The 21,187-nt window shown below is 38.0% G+C and overlaps 1 protein-coding gene across 6 annotated transcripts in view; it reads left to right on the top strand.

The window, feature by feature from the left end:
- celf4 (CUGBP, Elav-like family member 4) overlaps positions 1-21,187 on the top strand; it is a 136,576-nt gene that overhangs the window by 20,906 nt on the left and 94,483 nt on the right. For all 6 annotated transcript variants that reach the window (XM_089123821.1, XM_089123818.1, XM_089123819.1 and 3 more), the window contains exon 2: positions 4,973-5,055. In XM_089123821.1, the coding sequence (XP_088979947.1) occupies positions 4,973-5,055 (83 nt within the window). The remainder of the gene's footprint in view (positions 1-4,972; positions 5,056-21,187) is intronic.

Below are 21,187 nucleotides of genomic sequence, written 5' to 3'. Positions count from 1 at the left end.
AACTTTCTCTTCATCAAAGAATCTTGAATATTAATCCCAGTTTCCAAAAAAATATAACTGTTTTCAACATAAAAAACAAGATAATTATACAAAATGTTTCTTGAGCTCCAAATTAGCATATTTCTGTATTCTTGCATTGTATAGTAATATAAAGTAGTTTCTTTTTTTATTGCAAGAACATTCCGTTTGATTTTGTAAGATACAAATTTTGCTTCTGTGTTTGGTTGCCGTTTGATGTTTAATGTAAAATCTGGATTTCGAAGAACCACTTTTTAAAGTTTTCAAAATCATTTTTTTTCTTTGTTTGTTTTATTTTTCCAGAGTGCTTTGAGATGTGCCCTGATTTTCAAAAGAAACCTACGCCTCTGACAAACCCCTCCATTACCATCCGACCATTGTGTTTTATCTTCCCTGCTCTCTTTGTACTGTATTTTGTTTTCTCTCTTGCATTTTCTCTCTGTTGTCTTTAAAGTGCTGTCTTGACCAGAAGGAAAGAAACAATATTGCTTTTAGAGGACAAACAAATAGAGGTTCTCCATTATCTTTCCGTTCATCCCGTATAGTTGTGCGCGTTCGCCTGTGTGTGTGCGCCCTGTGCTTGTCAAGTGGGACAGGGAAGCATGCACAAGTGTCCCATGAGAGCTCTAGCCCGTTCTATAACATGACAGGCCCTCAGAGGAGTACGCCAAGCTGTCACACTGAGCTCTCCCCAACGCTAATGAGTCAGAGTTAATTAAAAAAACCCAGGCAGGACTGCGGGAGACACACACATCGACGCACACACATACATACGCAAGCGTACATGCGCTAACCCAACCTGCCCAGGGTTAAACACACAGAGTGGACAGCGGGGAAGAATATTGCTGATTCATGCTTTAGCCCGTGTGTGTGTGTGAACGTCAGCGCGTGTGTCCCTTGTGTGTGTTTAGCGTCCCTGCGGCACTGGGGCTTTTTATGAGGCAGGGAGAAAGTTACACTCCTGATCCTCTCAGTCTTTTTACTTGGTTCCCTTCGCTCCTTTCTGAGGTCACTCTTCTTTTTTTTTAGTATCCACCAAAATAGCTACTGAAGTAGTTAGCTACTAGATTGAGCCGATGGCCTTGTGGGCAGCGCTTCAACCGAGTTCGAGTCTCGGATCCTGTATACCTGGTATTAAGAATCGCTTTGGTTGACTGGATCATAAGTGGATGACGCTAAATGCAGGTGTAAACGGGGTCTAAAACACTTTCAACCACTTCCAGAGGTAGTCGAAAACGCATTTGCCCAAATTGCTTTGGTAGTGTAGACAGATGCTCATGTCACTAAAAAACGCTGCCTACAGACCTTATTCAGAGCAGTGCCATGACATGTATAAAAGTGAGGCTGTGAGGGATAGACTTACCGTGTTTCCAATGGCATCCGCTGTAAAAAGCTGAATAAAGCTTCTAGATTACTTACAATTTTCCACAGCTTATATTGTCGGGAGTTTTTTTGTCAACAAAAATTTCTTGGAAAGATATTTTTCCAGTGTTTCATGAGCAGAACAAAACGAAAACACATTAAATAACAGTACAGCCCATTGAAGAGATGCAAGTGTATCCCTCACAGCCTCGCTTTCATTCTCATTAAAAATCAAAGATGGCGCTGCCGTGAATAAGGCGTACTGTCTGACCTAATGCATGAAATAAGATGAAAAACGTAACAAGCACAATGTTCTCTCACATTCCTGATTTCTACCACTCGCGAGCTCTATCCAAGCAGAAACTAAAGCTGCTGCTCTCTGTTTTTTCCATCGTCTCTGGATGCGTTCATATGTAAGTTTTGCGTGAGCTTATTTTGTGCATTAGATCAAAAGATCTAAAAAAAATAATCATTTACCCACCCATATAACCTCCCCTCAAATAATTTAGGACAGAATTGGTTGAAAGTGGACATATCACGTATTAAAACACCAGGTGTGAACAAGAACGCGTCTCCCTCGACTACTTGTGATCCAATCGGCCAAAACGCATCTTAAAGGGATAGTTCACTTTGAAATTATGTTTCCACAGTATTTTCAATTTTGAGATTTTTAGGTCAAACCGTTCTCGTCTTTCAGTCATATAATGGAGGTTTATGGGGGCCACCCTGGGTTCACCTCATAGAGCATTCACAGAGAAGTCCAAATTAAACATGATTTAATGACTCTAAGACACGAAACGAGTGGTTTGTGTGAGAAAATGAACAGTATTAATATCGTTTTTACCTCTTGTAATAACACAGTCTCATCCCAAATCGTCATATAACTGACGTTTTGGGACGTCTTTTGACCATACGTCAATATCCGCCTTTTTAGGGCCCCCTTAAACGTCGGTAGATGGCGATCCCGGGCCGTCATACAACTGACGCTTTACCTTTAACGTCAGTTAGGTGACGGGTTAGGTTTAGGGTTAAGTTTAGGTATGGGGTAGAGTTAGGATCCCATAACCTCATCTACCGACGTTTAAGGGGGCCCTAAAAAGGCGAATATTGACATATGGTCAAAAGACGTCCCAAAACGTCAGTTATATGACGATTTGGGATGAGACCGGGTTGCTTGTAACCACAGCCACGTCCAAGTGATGTGAGGGCGAGGGCGCTTCTATTTACGCAAGCACCGGAAAGCCCCGGAAATGATCTCTCATGCGTGTACGTCACTCATTGTTTACACAGAGATTTCAGAAGTGTTATCCTTCACTGTGAAGATCTAAACATATTTAGATATACAGGAAATTAAACGTTGATTTTTTTCGCAACCACGCAAGAGATCACTTCCAGGGCTTTCCGGCGCGCTTGCACAGACAGAATCGCCCGTGCCTTCAGATCTCATGGACAAGGCTGTGGTTACAAGAGGTAAAAACGATATAAATACTGTCCGTTTTCTCACAAAAACTGCTCGTTTCTTATCTTAGGCCATCAATGTGTACTTACATTTACGAGTCATTAAATCCTGCATGCTCTTTGAGGTGAACCCAGGGTGGACCCCATAAATCTCCATTATATGACTGACAGACAAGAATGGTTTGACTGAAAAATGTCAAAATTGAAAATACTGTGGAAACAAAGACACCTACATCTTGGATGCCCTTGAGGTAAGCTAAAACATATCAAAAATTAATTTGAAAGTGAACTATCCCTTTAATAACAGGTGTAAACAGGGCCTGAGATAATCCTGTAGAAGTATTTTTCATTGTTAGTTCATGTTAACGCTTATATTTAACTAAAGGTAACAAATAAAACTTTATTGTAAAATAGCAAAATTTTACGTTTGTTTTGTTTTACAACTGCAGATGCAGTGGTTAACATGGTCAATTTTTGTAAGGATTAGTTTTCTTTCATCACCAAAATGGTTTTATGTTCCTTTTTTTGGTGGGGTGTTAAAAAGAAAAGATTAGCATCTTGCTGCAACAAGGGTTCGTTTGAAAATAAATGTATCTTTTAATTTTCCATTTTGGTTATCAATCAGTCTTTCCATCTTATCGTCGCTCGTGAACACTATTAGCATGCAGGCGGAAATGTCAGCGGCAGATTATCATGTTTACTCAGCATATTAATATATTAGCATTTTTTTAATATTAATGCAAGATTAGCATAAACATTAGCATCCATTAACATTCTTTTGCATATTCAAATTTGCTTACTTCATGTACAAATGCGACGCTAATCGTTTCAGCTTTTGTTCAGTGGTTATTCCACTCAATTCCTATCCCAGTGGGATTTTTTTGATTAAGTTGACGCTGAAAAGATTCACGGTTGTTTTTAGCAAACTACTTAAGCGGGGTGAGATTAGCATCATGTGAGGGTGAGTGCTTGTTCGAAGAGCTGGATGGTAACACAAACTCACATTGATGTACGTTAGGGCAGATGTTCCGTGGAGGGACAGGAAGATTGTCGTCTTGTCACACTGAACGTAAAGAGTGAGGCGTGAGTTGCAGCAGGCCATGAAAGCTGAGAAAAAGATCATATCGCATCAGACGTGCTTGGATAAACTTTCTCGCAATCTCATTCTTTCTTGTTCTATTTCTTCCATAACTTTTTGTTGTTGCTGTTGTCATTGTTTGGCTTATCCTTTCATCATGCGGAAAATTTTGCTAATTCACTTCTTTTCATTGTAAGTTCATAGTTGCTATTTGTTAATTGTTAGTTCATAGTTGCTATTTGCAAATCTTGGACGAGTACTGCATTGTCTCTTAAATCTCACATTTGTTGATGTGTTTTTGTACAATTATTACAATTAACACGTAAAAAAAAAAAAAAAAAAAATGGCGGTTGTGGCCAGTAAAAATGTTATTGCCAGTAAAAAAATAAATAAATAAATTATATACATATATAAAAATAAATACACATACAATTTTTTTTTGTGTGTGTATATATATATATATATATATATATATATATATATATATATATTATGCTGTGCTTTCAAAACCAAGCAGGTTTTTGTACATAAAAATGTTCAAGCCTGAGTGTACTCAAAGCAGGTAAAATTCTCAAAAGTGCTAGTATGAATGCTATTTTTTACAAAAACTAATGATCAGCTATTTTTATTGGCCAAAAAATCCCAAACAGTGCAGCCTTATTGTCTGTCAAATTAATGAGCAAGCATGCACATTCATACACTGTTAAATGTTGATACCAGCAAGGCCTTGTAACCAGAAAATTAAAAGAAGCTGCATATTTTCTTCCACATACACACACACACGCACACTTGTATTTGCGCACACTCTCCGTCTTTCTCTGGGGAGCATAAGTGTGTATGGCCCTGGGCATCTGCTCAGAATGTCTTCATCTCTCTTCTGCCTTTTATGTCTCTGTGTCTGCTACACAAATGTAATAATGTTGTTTTTCTTTCCTGGTTTGGCAAAAACAATATGAAGGTAGAGAGCTCAGCTCCACTCAAATGGACACCTGCTTGTGTCTCAACCTCTCTGACCTGTCTTTAATTTATCTCTGTCTCTGTTATTTCCTCTCTCAGGCTGTGCCTTCCTCACATACTGTGCAAGAGAATCGGCGCTAAAAGCTCAGACCGCGCTTCACGAGCAGAAGACGCTACCTGGGGTAGGTCATCACGGTCAAACACAAACATAAACATGCAAAAAAAAAAAAAAAAAAAAACACGGGCACACAACAACAAATGGGTAGTTGGCATAAAATACTTTTGGGAAGTTTTCCATGCGACATGCCATTATTTTGGTGTTATTTTAATAGCTTTTACTAATTCAGGATGCATTATATTGATCCAAAGTACAGTAAATATGTTTAAAATGTTAGAAAAGATGCTGTTTTTAACATTGATAACAATAAGAAATCAGCATATTAGAATCTCACTGAAGAGTAACGATGTTTAAAATTCAGCTTTGTCGTTACCGGAATAAATCACATGTATTTTATACATTCATTTTAAAGTCTATTAAAACGGAAAACTGTTATTTTATGAAACATATTAGTGTTTTACTGTACTTTAGTGCAGTGCTGTAGGTCAACTACCCAAATTTATACGTATGTAATACATTTTTACATTTAAACACATTGTATGCAGGTTTGGCTATAGAAGATTTATTTCTGTGTATTTTTTGTCACATATCACAAAAAGAAAGCCCTCAAAAAGCGCTAACTCTTCTTTTTTGGCTTGCATTTTCAATCCCGTTCCCTCGCTTCTCATACTCTTCCTTCCTTTTCCTCTCCATCTCTCTCTCGTTCTTTCTGGAAGAGCCTTGTACCCAAGGGCAAGAACTACACAGCACCACATTAGAGCTGGCCTATTTATAGTGTCTTTTAGTATTTCTGAGCATGTGTGTGTATGTTTGTGTGCGATCGCACCGTATGAATGTCTGCAGGCACGTGTGTGTGTGTGTATGTGAACGTATTACTATGTCACTCCTTTTTAGGTTCAGTAGAAACTTGCTGTCCCGCTCTAACATCGTTTGGTTGCAGTGTGTGTGTGTGTGTGTGTGTGTGTGTTTTGAAGTTTCTCCGTAAGCTCTTGCTGAGCTCGGTTTGGTGTGTTCTGTTTTAATGACGCCTCCAGGGAGAATGACAGTTGCCGTGGCGAACGGAATGCCTTTGATGCGAGTGATTATGACATCATAGATGTTGAATGCAAGGGGAGTCACTTTGCTGTAGTTCCACTTCCTTTCTCTTAGTGCAAAGAATATTCACTCTGTAAAAGCGCGCACACAGCCATACACGTTTCGTTCATCCGCCCCCATCCCGCCATGAGCGTGTAAGTCATCATGTTAGATGTTGACTGTAATAAGAAAAACCCTTGATCGTCTTATTACGAGCACATCTATTTGCACGAAATGCAAACGCAGCAGCAGCAAATGAATTCAATCGAAGGCTCTGCCTATCACAAATGTTTCATAAGAATACTAATTACCCAGAGGAACATTTTATCGCTTGGTTTGCTCATTCAGAGCTCAGGAGACTTAATAGAGTTCTTGATTGTCTTTGTCTCGGATGTTTCTCCTATATTTCTTTAATAGATGTAAAAAGCTGTAAGTGAGACGTATAGTATGAGTAAAGCTGTGAAATGAATGTGGATATTACAGCTGAGATCATTTGAGTTGAATTTATTGAGAATTGATTGAGGTCTGGTAACGCTTTATAATAATTATACAGTAATAAAGTATTTACAAATCATGTGCAAACTATTAGTTTATAGTTAATTAATACATTAATTGTCATTGTCACTGTAATTAAGTAATTATTATTGTTTAATTATCTCATATAAAAAGTTAGATAAGTTCTCACTTCAGATTAGATCATGAACTATCGGAAAATATCATTAATTAAACTGACCTTTATTAGACATTAATTACATTAGTATTAAGAGTTCCTTAAAATGTGTACAAATACAAAAAATAAAAATAATAATAACCGTTCTGTCAATAGGAAATAGAAAATGCAAATACTCATCATGTCACGTTGTTAAAATAAATCAGTTAGGATTAGAGGTAGGTTTGTGAGATTGAATATATAGTTTGTTTATTCTTGTAGAATAAGCCATTGTGAACACTTCGAAATTGAGTAACACATTTTTATTGTGAATAATAAATATTTAAGTAAACAAAGAAAGAGAGACAGAGAGAGAGAGAGAAAGAAGAATAAATAAGTCTGAAGGGATGAAAAAGTCATTGGAATCTTTTATGTGTTTTATCTGCAGGAGAATCTTGAGTCATCCTCCATCTCTTTTCCTTTCTTTCTCTTTGTGCCCCTTCTCGGCCTTTATGCAGTAATCTCTCTCATTTTTCCACTTCACTTGACAGCTTGATGGTTTTTAGGAAAGTGGTTTTTATGTTAGAAAGTTCTGTCAAGTGCAAGAAGGCCTCCCAAGTTCAAGTCTGGAAGAGATAGAAAGAGCCAAAAAGAGTGGGCTGTTCTTGGACCTTCAGTCGCTCCAAAATGAATGATGAAAAACACATTTGCGCCTGTTAGCTTAAAGCCTGACTCTCTGTGACAGTTTCTTTTGTTTCGTACGGGATCCACTCTGGCTAAAATTGCACAAGCATTTATAATGTGCTTATCGAGCATTTCTGCCATATATTTGACATCACAATATTGCAGCTATAAAAAAATGCGGGACAGAATATAGTGTTTATAGGTGTAATTTGGTTTTAGGTGTATTACTGTATCTACTGGTATGATACAGAAAATCAGCCTTTTTCTTCCTTATAGTTTTTTTTTTTTTGGGGGGGGGGGGGTTATTACATATAGTTATATTATCATTTGTCATATTTTCAGGGCTATATTCTACACTTTTACATTTTGCACAATGTTATTTAACGGTCTTAATTTAGTTTTATAAAACCAATTGTGCACCCTTTCTGACCTTTACAAATATAGCTGTTTCGGTACTGTATCTTTAAGACTTTTATTTGTAAATTAGTCAGGGTTGATTCATGATTTTGCTGATAACTAAATAGCCATTTATAAGTAAACATGGGTGATCATACATTAATGTGCTTTGATTTTTTTAATAACGTTTTGCACATAACAGAGCTTAAAGTGCAACTTCAGATTTTTAACCCTTTTTGTATTGTTACAGTGTTGTTAGTATATGTAAATGAACCGTGTTTACTCGTTCTTCATGCTACCCGGACAGAGAAATTCACATTTATTTGTCAGCAAAAGTCATTTTTTTACAGCTCCAGGGCTTTCGTGAAAACTACAGATTATACTTCCGCATTTTTGTATCCCCGCCCAAAGACTGTCGGATCGACAGAGGGTTATTAACAGAATAATAATTGGAAGAGTAGATATTGCTGAAAATTGCATCGTACTTTGTCTACTCTGAACAGAATTATTTGAAAATAGAACATTATGACTACAGCCAGAGACATTTTATATAGAGACATGCCACTTCCTCGATCCTCAATACAACTATATTCGGAAAACCTGTAACACCAAAGATGGCGGTTGTATGCACATGTCCCGCCCCTACCGCTGGAAAGCCAATCGTCTGCTTTTTACAGTCAAGCTGGGAAACCTTGAACCTATTGTCTGGTTCCACTGACGCATGCGCATAGTTGAGGTTTGCGACGGGAAAATACGTTACTGTTTGAAAAGACGGCATATTTGATATCCAGTCAATGTGTGCATTGTGTAAATATCAGACATCCCATGTCTTCCGGAAGTTCTGGGAGTCTCCCGCAGATTGATACAGTAGCGGCTCATTGATGCCTTGTCTTGTTAGTCCGAAATAGCTGCCCGGAGGTGATGCCAAGATGGCGGCCGAGTGGCATGACTTGCCTAAAAGGACTTTGCTACAGCTTTCTTACCTGGACGCGATGGCATTTTGCTTCATTGGGTTGGGCGGTCATTGGGTTCTTTCAGTTTTCCCTCTCTCTTTCCCCTAAAACACTGTGTGCGTAGTCATCCGGTTTGAAATATTGACTACAAACATGGTCAACATTTCAAAATGGATGATTTCCATTTTCAAATATATTTTCCGCCTCTGCGTTCTCACTGACTGCTTGAACTTGCTGGAAACCAAAAATAACTCACTTCCACTAAACGTTACTGCACCCAGGAACAATAAAAGTCGACACCATTGTAACTAAAAGTTTGCTAAGAAGTATTTTCAACTAAAAGAAGGTGATATTTCATGGTATTATTGGTGTATGATGGTATTGAGCTTAATTTATTTCAAAATATTCAATTGATATAATTGATTCCTGTGATGGCAAAAATTTTGTACAAAAATTGCCTTTCATACATATAGATTATAAAAGGGGGAGATTTAATTTCGTTTGAGGTGATGGCAGTGATAAGTCAGGCCATGCTCTAATGCACACTGTATTTATTAAAATCTCTTCCGGCCTCTCTCTCTCTCTTACTACAGTATGATGCCTCAGAAGCACTCTATTGATTCTGGCACTAGGCCCCATCAGCAGGAGGGTGTGTGTACACACCCACGGCCGCTCTCTCGCTCACGTTTAAATACACACACACGCACGAGTACAAACGGAGCAGCTATTACTCACTGGAACGCACACAAATGCAAAATGTTCACAAATACGCATTCATGTGGATGAATATTCATGTAAAAAATACTTTGCAGGAGACTCAAGCGGCAATGCTCGTTGTGGCAGGGCTTCACAGATACGCCAGTATACTACTAGTATACTGTGCATGGCATGTGCTATAATTTTAAAAGGACATTTTCAAACAGCTACATCGTTGTCAAATTAACATCCATGTTTAATTCAGCAAGCACCATCCAGTTCATATCTTATAAATCAGCTATTTTGCATTTTTAATCCCATTTTGTCGATCAAAAAATGAAGTCAAAAGAGATCAAACAACAAAACGAAAGTACGCGTCAGCCCCTCATGGACAATTGTAGCATATAAACATAATAAAACACAACATGAATGTCTTAAGCCTGGCACTCTCTCTCATCTTACACTGTCCTCGCTCCACATTTTATCCTTCCGGAGCTCCTCAATGGGACTCGAGACTGATGTGTCGCGCTGGTCTTTAACAGTCGCTAGCTTTAACAGTTCACGGCTCCACCCTCCTTCTCACCACAACATTGTTCTTGTCCATTTGTCAGAATGCTGTAAAATATCAAGTTGATCGCATTGCATTATGGGATTCAGTATTTCACACAGTGCGCTCTGGTTGCACGTTCTGGCAAATGTTGCATCATTCGGACACTCGCACATACAGAAGACTGGCACAGAATGTACTGTGTACACACTGCATGCTGTTTTCTTTCAGAAATAGTTAGTGTTCCATTCTGAACATACCCAGAGATAAACCTACCTGACCTCCCCCGTATATGCACATATATCGAGACGAACAAGATGCACACACCCACTCAAAAAAAAAATTTATTTTAAAGCACACATTTATACTCTAAAAACACATAAATGGACTGTCCATTGACCAATGATAGTACATGCTGACAGTCTGTTGATAAGGAAGCACAACGTGGATCAATGCATCATTTTGTAACTCATAAAGGGGTACACACACACAAACACACACACACACACCTACAGCAGCTCTGATCTCTGATATGAGCCTGTGCCGTGCCTCTAGGAACAGAGATGAAATGGGAAAAGAGGAGGGGGGGAAAGAGAGGATTGATACACATGAGGGGATGAAAGAAAGAAAGAAAGAAAGAAAGAAAGAGAAAGAAAGAAAGAAAGAAAGAAAGAAAGAAAGAAAGAAAGAAAGAAAGAAAGAAAGAAAGAAAGAAAGAAAGAAAGAAAGAAAGAAAGAAAGAAAGAAAGAAAGAAAGAAAGAAAGAAAGAAAGAAAGAAAGAAAGAAAGAAAGAAAGAATTAGGCTCTTTGCTCTGATTCCTGTTCATTTACTTATTCTCTCTCTCTCTCTCTCTCTCTCTCTCTCTCTCTCTCTCCTCTCTCTCTCTCTCTCTCTCTCTCTCTCTCTCTCTCTCTCTCTCTCTCTCTCTCTCTCTGACGATTGTGTGTGATATGCTACGGACCCAGAAATCCATACCATTGACCAACCGCGTGACCTACTTTTGTGGCAGCTCTTTCAATAAGTCGACTGGTCAATATTGACCCGATCCCCAAGAGAGGTCCGGGGGAAAAAGGGAGTGTGAAGACCTTTGAATGTGTTGTGTTTTAAACTAAAGTAATTGCTGTATTCATTTACAGAAACGTGCTGTGTTAATCTACAAGTTTAAGATTACTATACAGTAATATTATTATTACTTTCTATCAAATTTTAGAGTAATTATAAAATAATGTAAATAACAAAATTAATTTTTTTGTTACATTTTTTCGCTTTTTTACGATGACTGAAACTTTGTGTTAATAGCATTAATAGTGTTTATTGCCTCTTTAGATTAATCGCTTGTTGTATTCCTCAATTTAAGTCTTGATTTAAAAGCGTCTGCTAAATGAATGAATGTAAATGTGATATATTTTTCTGGTTGTGTACATATTTATATTATGGAGTTTCCCTAATGAATGAATTAACTATTAATGGTTAAAACAGGCATACTCAGCATGAGCATCATTGTGGACATTGCCAAACTAAAATAATGTAAATAAAAAAAAATAATTAAAAAATAACTCAAACTGAAGTGTGGGAATGATGTCATGACTTTCCATTTATTTATAATGTTACAAATATTTCAATTTAATTTTCAAGATAAATGCATTTTTTTTAATCTTATTAAATTCATCAAAGAATCCTGAACAAATGTATTGCCGTTTCCTCAAATTTATTAAGGCACACAATGTTGATAATAAGAAAAAATGATTATCACCAAATCGGATATGTATAGGAATAAATTACATTTTTAAATATATTCGAATAAAATAAAATAAATTCTGAATAGACTTAAAAAATCAGACTCCAAAATTTTGAATGGCACTATTTGCAAAGATCATTTCAAGCGTTTAAGCATAAAAGATCATGAGAAATATAAATTACAGTCAAGTGTCCAAACTTTTGACTGAAACAAGATTACTTAAGAAATCTTAATATATTTGTTTTTGTCTGGTGACGTTTTAAAATGATAAATAAGCATTTTTTTTGTTTGTTGTTTGTTTGTTTGTTTCTTTCTTTTTTGTATGTTTTTTCAGCAATCCTCTTTGCAGTAATGAAAAAAAGCTTAGATTGTAAAATATTTATAAATAATGGCAGTGTTTCTTGTACTTTTCAGTGTGAGGACTGCCATTACTAACATATTAATATGATAATCTACTTCAAACCATAGTTGTGGTATAGTATGTGGAATACTATATATAAGATTGATGTGTGCATGTAGTTGTGATGAAAATTTCACAATTCCAAATATCATCATGGTCTTAATTTTCTTAATGCCAAATGTATTTTCTGTTTGTGATTTTGGGGTGTAATGTCTTCTGAATTGACCTCCTTCCTGGAAGAGAACCTCAGGATCACCTGCGAGTTCACAGTCCTTACGTAATCCCTCACAGTGATTAAACCTGCGAATCCGTTGCTGAGAGAGACGTTTTGACAGATACTCGTCTGTCGTCTTGAAAAATAGATGCTCTTCTTCTCAACTTGTAGAGCTCGCTGCCTCCACTGTGGGGGCCTGCTGTAGCTACTGATTACAACATTATGTAATACGGAAGAGACGCTCTATATCGAAAATTCAGTGTGAAAAATGCTTGTGACAGCACAGTGGCCCAGGAAGGAGGGAAAAAAAATACACATTTCCTTTCGCAGTCGACGTCGTGCTGACTTTGTCTAAACACTGTGCGGGCGCCCGAAGCGGATGAGACAATAGGTACGTTGACATATCCACTCATAATAGCCTCGTCGAGCAGACAGCAGTTGCGTGTGGTGATTTGTTGCCGGTTAATACGTCTGTGCTGTGGTCGGAGCCATATGCCGGCGGAATAATAAACTTAACAGCGGAGGACATTTGTCCGATGTGATTGGTTTTATTGAAGGACGCATTTTCACAAATCTTATTGGAGACCCGGTGGCGCAACAGTTTGGTAGCCGGGGCAAGCGGACACAACAACAACAACAGCGACTCGGGAATAAAAAAAAAACAATTGCAGGCCGCGACTTGGCTGCCTTTTAATTATTGATGGCCACTTCGGCTCTGCATTGGGCCGTAATTGCATTACAGGTCACTTCTCAATAGCAATCTGTGAAAGTTGTGGTGATGTGTGCTGGGAGACGATCGATAGGTGCTGTCCAGGGTGCTGGATTCAGACACACGTTCTCTCTCTCTCTCTCTCTCTCTCTCTCTCTCTCTCTCTCTCTCTCTCTCTCTCTCTCTCTCTCTCTCTCTCTCTCTCTCTCTTTCTATATTCTGCTGTGTTTCTCACCTGTTTTCTCACTGCTCAGGTTCCCTCTGTGGTGGCCTTTATTCTTTAAGCTGTTAGTCAATTGGAAATCTTTCATCTTTTCAGAAGTCAAACAATGTTCTGAATTTTACACTGCTGTATGTGGGCAGCGAATTTCATACAGCACTTAAATGGGTATTTCTTAATGCAAAAGCGAGCTACTCTTTAAAAAATCATTTATTTAGCCCTATTAATTACTTATTATTTACTTGTTTAGCCATTTATTATGACATGACTAGTTATTTTGACATGAGTAATTATTATTTCTGCCTAAATTGATTTATATATTTATTTATTTGTATTATTTTTATGGTGACACAACCTCTGTGAAAATTGAGTAAATCTCATTTAATCCGAGTAGCAATGTCTTTTGCGAAATATTATTTTTGCATGGCATTTCTCGTTTATTTTGACCTTTTGATTACCATTACTAGAGCAGCATGTATTTTCGCATTCATAATGGATTTCTTGTGCGTAAAATCAACAAAACAGCTAAAAGTTTGAATACTGCTGGCATCTCTCTTGTAAAAAAACAGCTAATCTGATCACAGACTGCTTAGAATGGCCACTGTAGTAAAACTCATTTGATGTGCATCCGCACGTACATATTGACTGTTTTACAATGGCTTTTTTACGATGACTGAAACTTTGTGTTAATAGCATTAATAGTGTTTATTGCCTCTTTAGATTAATCGCTTGTTGTATTCCTCAATTGCAAGTCGTCTTGATTTAAAAGCGTCTGCTAAATGAATGAATGTAAATGTTATATGTTTTTATGGTTGTGTATGTTTCGCGAATGAATGAATGAACTATTAATGGTAAACACAGGCATGAGCATCATTGTGGACCTTGCCAAACTACGCTCATTTCCTTTCACCTGCCGTTGCTGCCTTGTCTCTGCCCAGTTCTTTCTCATCGCTTCCGTCCACACTTAATTTCTTTTGCTGTCTGTCACACATTTGCTGTGTCATCCTGTCCCTTTCTTCCCGTTCTCCTGCTGTACTTCGTTCCCTCTCTCTCTCGCTCTCTTTCAGGGCGGAGAGTTGCGGAGACAGTAGATTTTGCATGCTCTAAATACACTCACTACGTGTGGGTCTCAGTGTGTGTTTTGCTATGGTGTCATCCAGGGATGGGCGGCAGGAGGAAGCAGTGTTTGTTAAATCATGATTTCGTGGCCACGGAAGAGGAGGGGTGAAGGGATTGAGGCTTGGAGAGATCAGGCCAGAGTGTGTCCAGGCAGCTTGGCAGACATCTAAGCCTCCTGCTCTATTTGTTCTTCCCTCCATCCCTGTTTCCTTTTTCCCTCCATCCATGTCTCCTGGCTCTTTTCTTATTCTGTTTCTTTATTTTGCCCTCTTTTTCTGTTTCTCTTACTTATTCATTTCAGAGGCAGTACTCAGTGCTTCATATCCCATGCCTTACCATGTTCTTCCCGAGCACTGCTTCATGGGCTGTTGTTCTATTTTGTGATTTTAACAAGCTGTATTTTAAGGAAGCATCCTGTCAGATAACGAATAACATGGGTGGTGTGTGTGTGTGTGTGTGTGTGTGTGTGTGGTGTGGTGTGAAAGAAAGAGATACAGTTTGTGCTGTTTAACACCTTACCTTTTTGAGAATGGGGGTTAAAATGCACTATTCAAACTTAAATGGTTGTAATTCAAGAATGCTTTGGAATGTATACCCAAGTTCCAATACCCAATCCTTAAAGCAGATTATTGGTCCCAGCAGATTATTCGTGAAGTGAAAACACTTCAAAAAATGAAAGTATGAAACAGTTATGGAAGTTTAAATTTACAGTAAATCAAATATACTACACTATATTTTTTATTTTATATAAAATATATATTTTACAAAACATTTTTTTACTCTCAAATTACTATAAAATCATAGCCATAAATCTTACCAATTTATGTTCCAAATTTGAAGTTGATATCACAAAAATTGAAGTTCCCTTGAGATTTTGTTTAGGCGTAGTACCAAAAATAGCTACCGGGTGCCATTGAATTCCATTGAATTTAGTTGTGTAGATTCTGCCTTAACAAATTAATACATTTCTGTCCAAATATCATTTCTGTCACAAAATTTGGAACCTTGAGACTCAGACCTCTCTGACAATATGTGTTTTGCCATGATTAGAAAAGGTTTTGATCATAAATTATGAAATATAATGATGCCCAAAAGGAGAGGAGCCTGATAAAATAAGTAGCAGTTCCGCATCACAATCCGTACAGCGACGCTTCCGTAACATGAATCCGTACAGTGACCCTTTGAATCAAATGTACAATGAATCACTTCCAGGTCAACTAAAGTTATATATACCTTTGGAAACTGTGTTTTGTCATCTTTGATTTTCTTCACGCATTGTGGAAGTCCACGCCCTTTGAAGACGACATTTCAGCGATAAGTACAATGACACCTGAGTGACATTTAAAAATGTAGGTGGGCAGGGATCTCGCATAGATACCGGTGAAGGAGGGAAGAGAGTCAGCAAATGAAATGAATGAAGTTTTGGTCATGTGGTCAATAGTATTGAAGTTAAACGTAATGGTTATTGGTGTTAAACATTTTTAACCTAAACTGTGTCTTATAAGGTTAATAAAATCCCATTTTAAACGGCAGTTTAAAAACTATGTCTTGGAAACGACCTGCGGTGACCGAACGCGCCATTTTCCGTAATGAACAATATTTTGCAGATCAGCGATAGCAGCTAAGGACTTTAAAGTCACCCAAAGAGTCAAATGTGAAGTAAATTGTGTCATAATGAAATCTAACTACTGCACGATGAGGCAGGGTGTCCATAAACGTTGTTTATCCCCGTTGTACGGTTTCATGTTACGCTCCCAACAATGACTGTACGGAATCTTGTGACGCGTAACATAGTTCCCCACCCAGCGCCGCCTCAGCAAATCGCCATTTATGAGCATTTCATAGGCCAAAAATAAACCAATCAAAGCTATAGAAACAAAGATAAGACCTTCCCCCAGTAAATGACGTATCAAAAGTTTATTGGTCTAATCCGTTAAGGGTTGCTCTGACGTTTTTACGTGCCCGGAAGCGAGTTTTCGTGTACGGATTGTGATGCGGAACTGCTACCGTTTCTATGGTAATGCAACGTTCAATTATAAAACGGTTTTCACAGGATGAATTCTGAGTTTATAAGCTTAGATAACTACTAAAACATGTGATATAATAAAAAGGCGATACAAATAATATTATATTTTAGACGATTATATATATATATATATATATATATATAATTTTTAGAGGATAATATTATTCTCTATTTTTTATGATTTATTATGAACTTTTAGCTTAAAAACAGAAGTTCCGTTGATTAAAATTGGGTGCATCGACTTTTTGTGACAAAGGTCAGGCCTCCTGTTATGACGCGGATATTTTGAGGTGCACTCTTGTCATAAATTCGTCAATTACTCTTCCTACATAATTTTTAACACAAAACAGGGGTAGAATATCTATTTAGAAGTCTTAGACCTTTGAAGTAAAGTTAGGCATCGTAACTGGGGACGGTGACAGTTAAGGGGTTAATAATGATAGGAGAGATACGGTTAGTGCTCTTTAATAACGATATAGATTTGATTTATTAAGAAGAAAAAATGATTTTATTCCAAGTAAATTCAGTTCTTTTGAACTTTCTCGTCATTAAAGAATCCTCAATTTATCCCAGTTTCCACAAAAATATTAAGCAGCACTATTTTAAACATTGATGATGTATTTTCTAATATAGCAAAATAGGCAATGGTTGTTTGAAATTGTATTATTTCACAATGCTACTGTTTTTACTTTAAAAGAATATAGACTTATTTCAAAAAGATGGATGGATTTTATGTAGTTACATTTATAATCAAAAAATATAATGATCTGAATCTTTTTTTTTTTCAATCTTTTCTTGACTCATTCACCATCTTGATTAATATTTCTACTGAGCTTGTCAAAATGCATTCTGGGATGGACTTCAAAAGATAAAGCAATGCTGTAGAATTTGCCCAGAATTAAGCATGAATCAGAATACCTTTTCATTAAGCTCAGAATGCCTTTATTAACAACAGCTTACATGTTGGAAGTTTGCCTATGATGCTTTAAAACAGGTTTGGAAACAGGAACAGGCCACTGATTTCTCATGCACAACTTTCGTTCTTATGCAAAGCTTGTTATGAGTTTATAGAAAATTCCAAATTTGTTTAAACGTCAGTTCATCGTTTTCTAGTGGTCTCTGTCCTTAAATGTGTAACCCATTGAGCTCTGGCCTGTTTGCGATTGTGTGCTGTTGATGCTGTGTGTTCAAACTGCCAGACTGTGCTCAATGAGGCTTCTCCTTTGCTCTGACTTCCTGCCGCGAGCGTCCTCTCGGTTAGCCAGTCAGAAGCGAGTGGAATCTAGACTTGATGTTTTTATGATTGCGTGCACATATCTGTCTGTGTGTTTTATTGATAACTTATCAATATCACATCATGTTCATTTGATAACAATCAAGAGTATGATATTCAGCTTCTTCTGTTGAGTTCACCACAAACTAGGTCTCCTCTCCTGCACACTCTTTCACTCTTCACCTTTCCGCATGGCTGGACAATGTCTCTCACTCAGTCTCTCTCGCTTTTTCTCTCGTCTCGTCACTTACAACACTTTGCTTACACCCCTCTGCCTATCCGAAAGTGATTTAACAGCTCTGGACGTCAGATGTGTCAACTTCTGTTAACTGTTTCCCCCTCTCTCTTTTGTTTAACTCCCATACTCCGTGGACACTCGTTCTGATTTGTGAAGTCCAGCCCTCGGTGAAGAGACAGCGATTTCTCTGGTCCCATTATTAGTCAGATCAGCAGCCGAGGGGTGCATTAGCTTAGTGTTGATTAATATGCAGCATTAGCATTTATGCTAAAAACATCGCTGAGCTACTGCTGCCTTCAAGTCCTCCTGGGAGGTTGTGTAGCCATGATGATGTGGCATGATGTGCATTCAAGAGATTTTGATCGGAATAAACTGGATGAGTTGGGCAATTTTAAATTGCATTCTTTTTCACATCCTGACAAAGACAGAATGCTTTCAGTGCATAATGAAGAGCAAAAAATCCACTTTGGGGTTTAGCTGATGCTTTGTGTGTATTGCATCATTCCTTTTGTGCCACAGAAAAAGGGCACAAGTAAATAGGAAAGCTGTTTTACAATTTAGTATACATTGAGTATAAAGAATTAAAAATGACAAATTAAAATTTTAGATATATAAATAAACATATGCAACATACATGTATATATGAATTAGAAAAATTATATGAAGAGTTCAGATGCAAAAGCCTCTAAATGCCATTTGAAATTTTCTTCTTTAATGATGATTTTTATCAAACTTGTATATTTAAGTTCAGTAATTTCACTTAAATGACAATTAATAGGTAATTATCATTGCCATTTAAGTGAAATCACTGAACTTAAATATACAAGCTTGATAAAAATTATCATTCTAGAAGAAAATTTCAAATGGCACTTAGAGGCTTTTGCATCTGAACTCTTCATATATATATATATATATATATATATATATATATATATATATATATACAGTATATATATATATTAGGGGTGTAACGATATCCTCATGTCACGATTCGATACATATCACAATACTGAACTCACACGATACGATATTATTGCGATACTCCAAGACATATGATAAAATGTTAACAAATATGTACTGTTGTTTAAAATGCTAAATTTGATATTACATTGTGGGTTTAAATGAATAGGCTTATAACCCAAGGACAATTGTGACACCAGAATAAAAATATTAATGATTCTGAAGCTGAAAATACATAATTATTTTAGACGAATATGCTTGTACCCCATCACTGACTAGATATAGCCAGCCCATTCTCACTCCCAAGGCGTCACCTAACTGACGCCTTGGGAAGCATTTGGACATGCTTCAATATCTGACGCTTTAGGCGCCCTTTAGCGTCAGTTAAATGACGCCCTAGGATCGCGTGTACCCTACCCCCACCCCACACCTAAACCTAACCGCGTCCTCTAACAGACGCTTTCCTTTAGCGTCAGTTAGAGGACGCATTAGGATCGCGTCATGTAAGTGACGCTAAAGGGCGCCTAAAACGTCAAATATTGAAGCATGGTCAAAGGTGACGCCTTGGGGTGAGAATGCGTTGATATAGCCTATTTAAAATAAATGTTAGCCACTTTCAGACATTTGGCGTTATCAGGACCCACAAATGTTCCCCCATTGCATTATTATACAATATAATCAACATGATTATATATAGTAGTTTAATGTAGTACCAACACTAAAACTCTGAAAACTTGCATTTTTTCCTCACACAGTAATTTTGATTTTAGGGGAACTATACACTATACATATTGTCACTATCCACGATATGTATTGTTGCGTTTTTGTTGCGATATATTGTCGCACGATATTGTTACACCCCTAATATATATATATATATATATATATATATATATATATATTGGTGTATGTGTGTTTTATCGATCACTAGGCTGTGAAAATTAGCATATTTTTACATTTTATGATGCCTTGGCAAGTTTCAAGTGGTGAAAACACAGCCCGTCCGACATGACTTGCATCAATCACACAGTAGCCATAACCTTCCCGAATGTCCCCTCTACCCAAATCTGATAAAGTGGCTCCATGGTCACATGACTCTAACTCTCTTTCACCATCCATGCTGACCTTACCCACATCCACATGTGCCATTCACACTACACCATGTGTCAGTCCTGTAGCTTTATTACCGTCTCTGCAGAGTGAGCTATGAGCGGATTATGCTGTCTTACCCTTCTGAGCTGGGTTCTCTGATTAGACCTGTCCTCCTGTCAGACCCTTGGAACCTGGTTAAGTCCCCTCAGCGCCGGAGGATCATCGGCAGGCTTTCACTGCATCAGCACAGCAGCTCAAGGTCACGGCTCTCCGAACCTCAAGCCTTGACCTATTGGCCCTGTGATGTGACACATCCCCTGCTGATACTGTACGGCTAAGCACAATTGGCTCCAGCGGAGAAGATAGAGAGAACCACACTCGCACAAGCTCGCACACTCAAACTCAACGACACTACCAAAACTCTGGTGTGCCTTGGCACCTGCAGCAGAGTACTTTATGAATCAATGTCACTCCCAGTGAGAAGAAAATGACTACGTTGCAAAGGAGAAGAGGGCTGGAGTGGAGGCGGAGAGAAAAATCACTTTGATGGATTGGCCCCTCATGGGACAACCTTGTAATGTTTTTGGACAGGAACCCAACTCCGAAAGGCTTTCTTTTTCCGTGCCCGTACAGTTGCGTTCGAGTCTGGCCGTAAAAAAATTGAAATGCAGAAGCTACAGATGCTGGCTTATGACACGGAACAGAGAAAGTCATTAAGAAGGGTGATTAAAAAGGGAGACCTAGTCCTACCCCACACTGAGGCTTTTGGGTCTTCTAATTGCCTGGTGCCAAATAAATGATGGTCGGAGATGTATGAGATGCCGGCATGCGGCGGAGTCTTGGCACGCTGGCCTCGGCGCAAAATGATGATGTGTGCGACAGCTCCAACAGTGATGGCGCAGACCGATGAGTCACAGAGAGGCATAGCCACACGGGGGCTCTGACACACAGATGGTGCAACCTGTACATCATTACAGGCCTGGATACTGCGTGGAAAATGCTAAGGACAGCTGCTAAATTAGACTGACTAATGAATGCAGAGTGGCAACAAAATGGAGGGAGGGTTTAAAACGAAAGTTTAAAAAATGACTGTTAGCGGAGACATGGGCTAGTCGTCACACAGGGATGTTGTAACTAGGGCTGTTTGTTAGTAACGTTAAGGTTTTGAGTTGGGTTTGCTTGCCTAAACAGTGGTTTGATATTTGT

The sequence above is a fragment of the Pimephales promelas genome, chromosome 19, assembly GCF_988280905.1.
Source record: "Pimephales promelas chromosome 19, fPimPro1.hap1.1, whole genome shotgun sequence".
Classification (NCBI taxonomy): Eukaryota; Metazoa; Chordata; class Actinopteri; order Cypriniformes; family Leuciscidae; genus Pimephales; species Pimephales promelas.
This window is presented reverse-complemented; position numbering and strand designations above follow the sequence as displayed.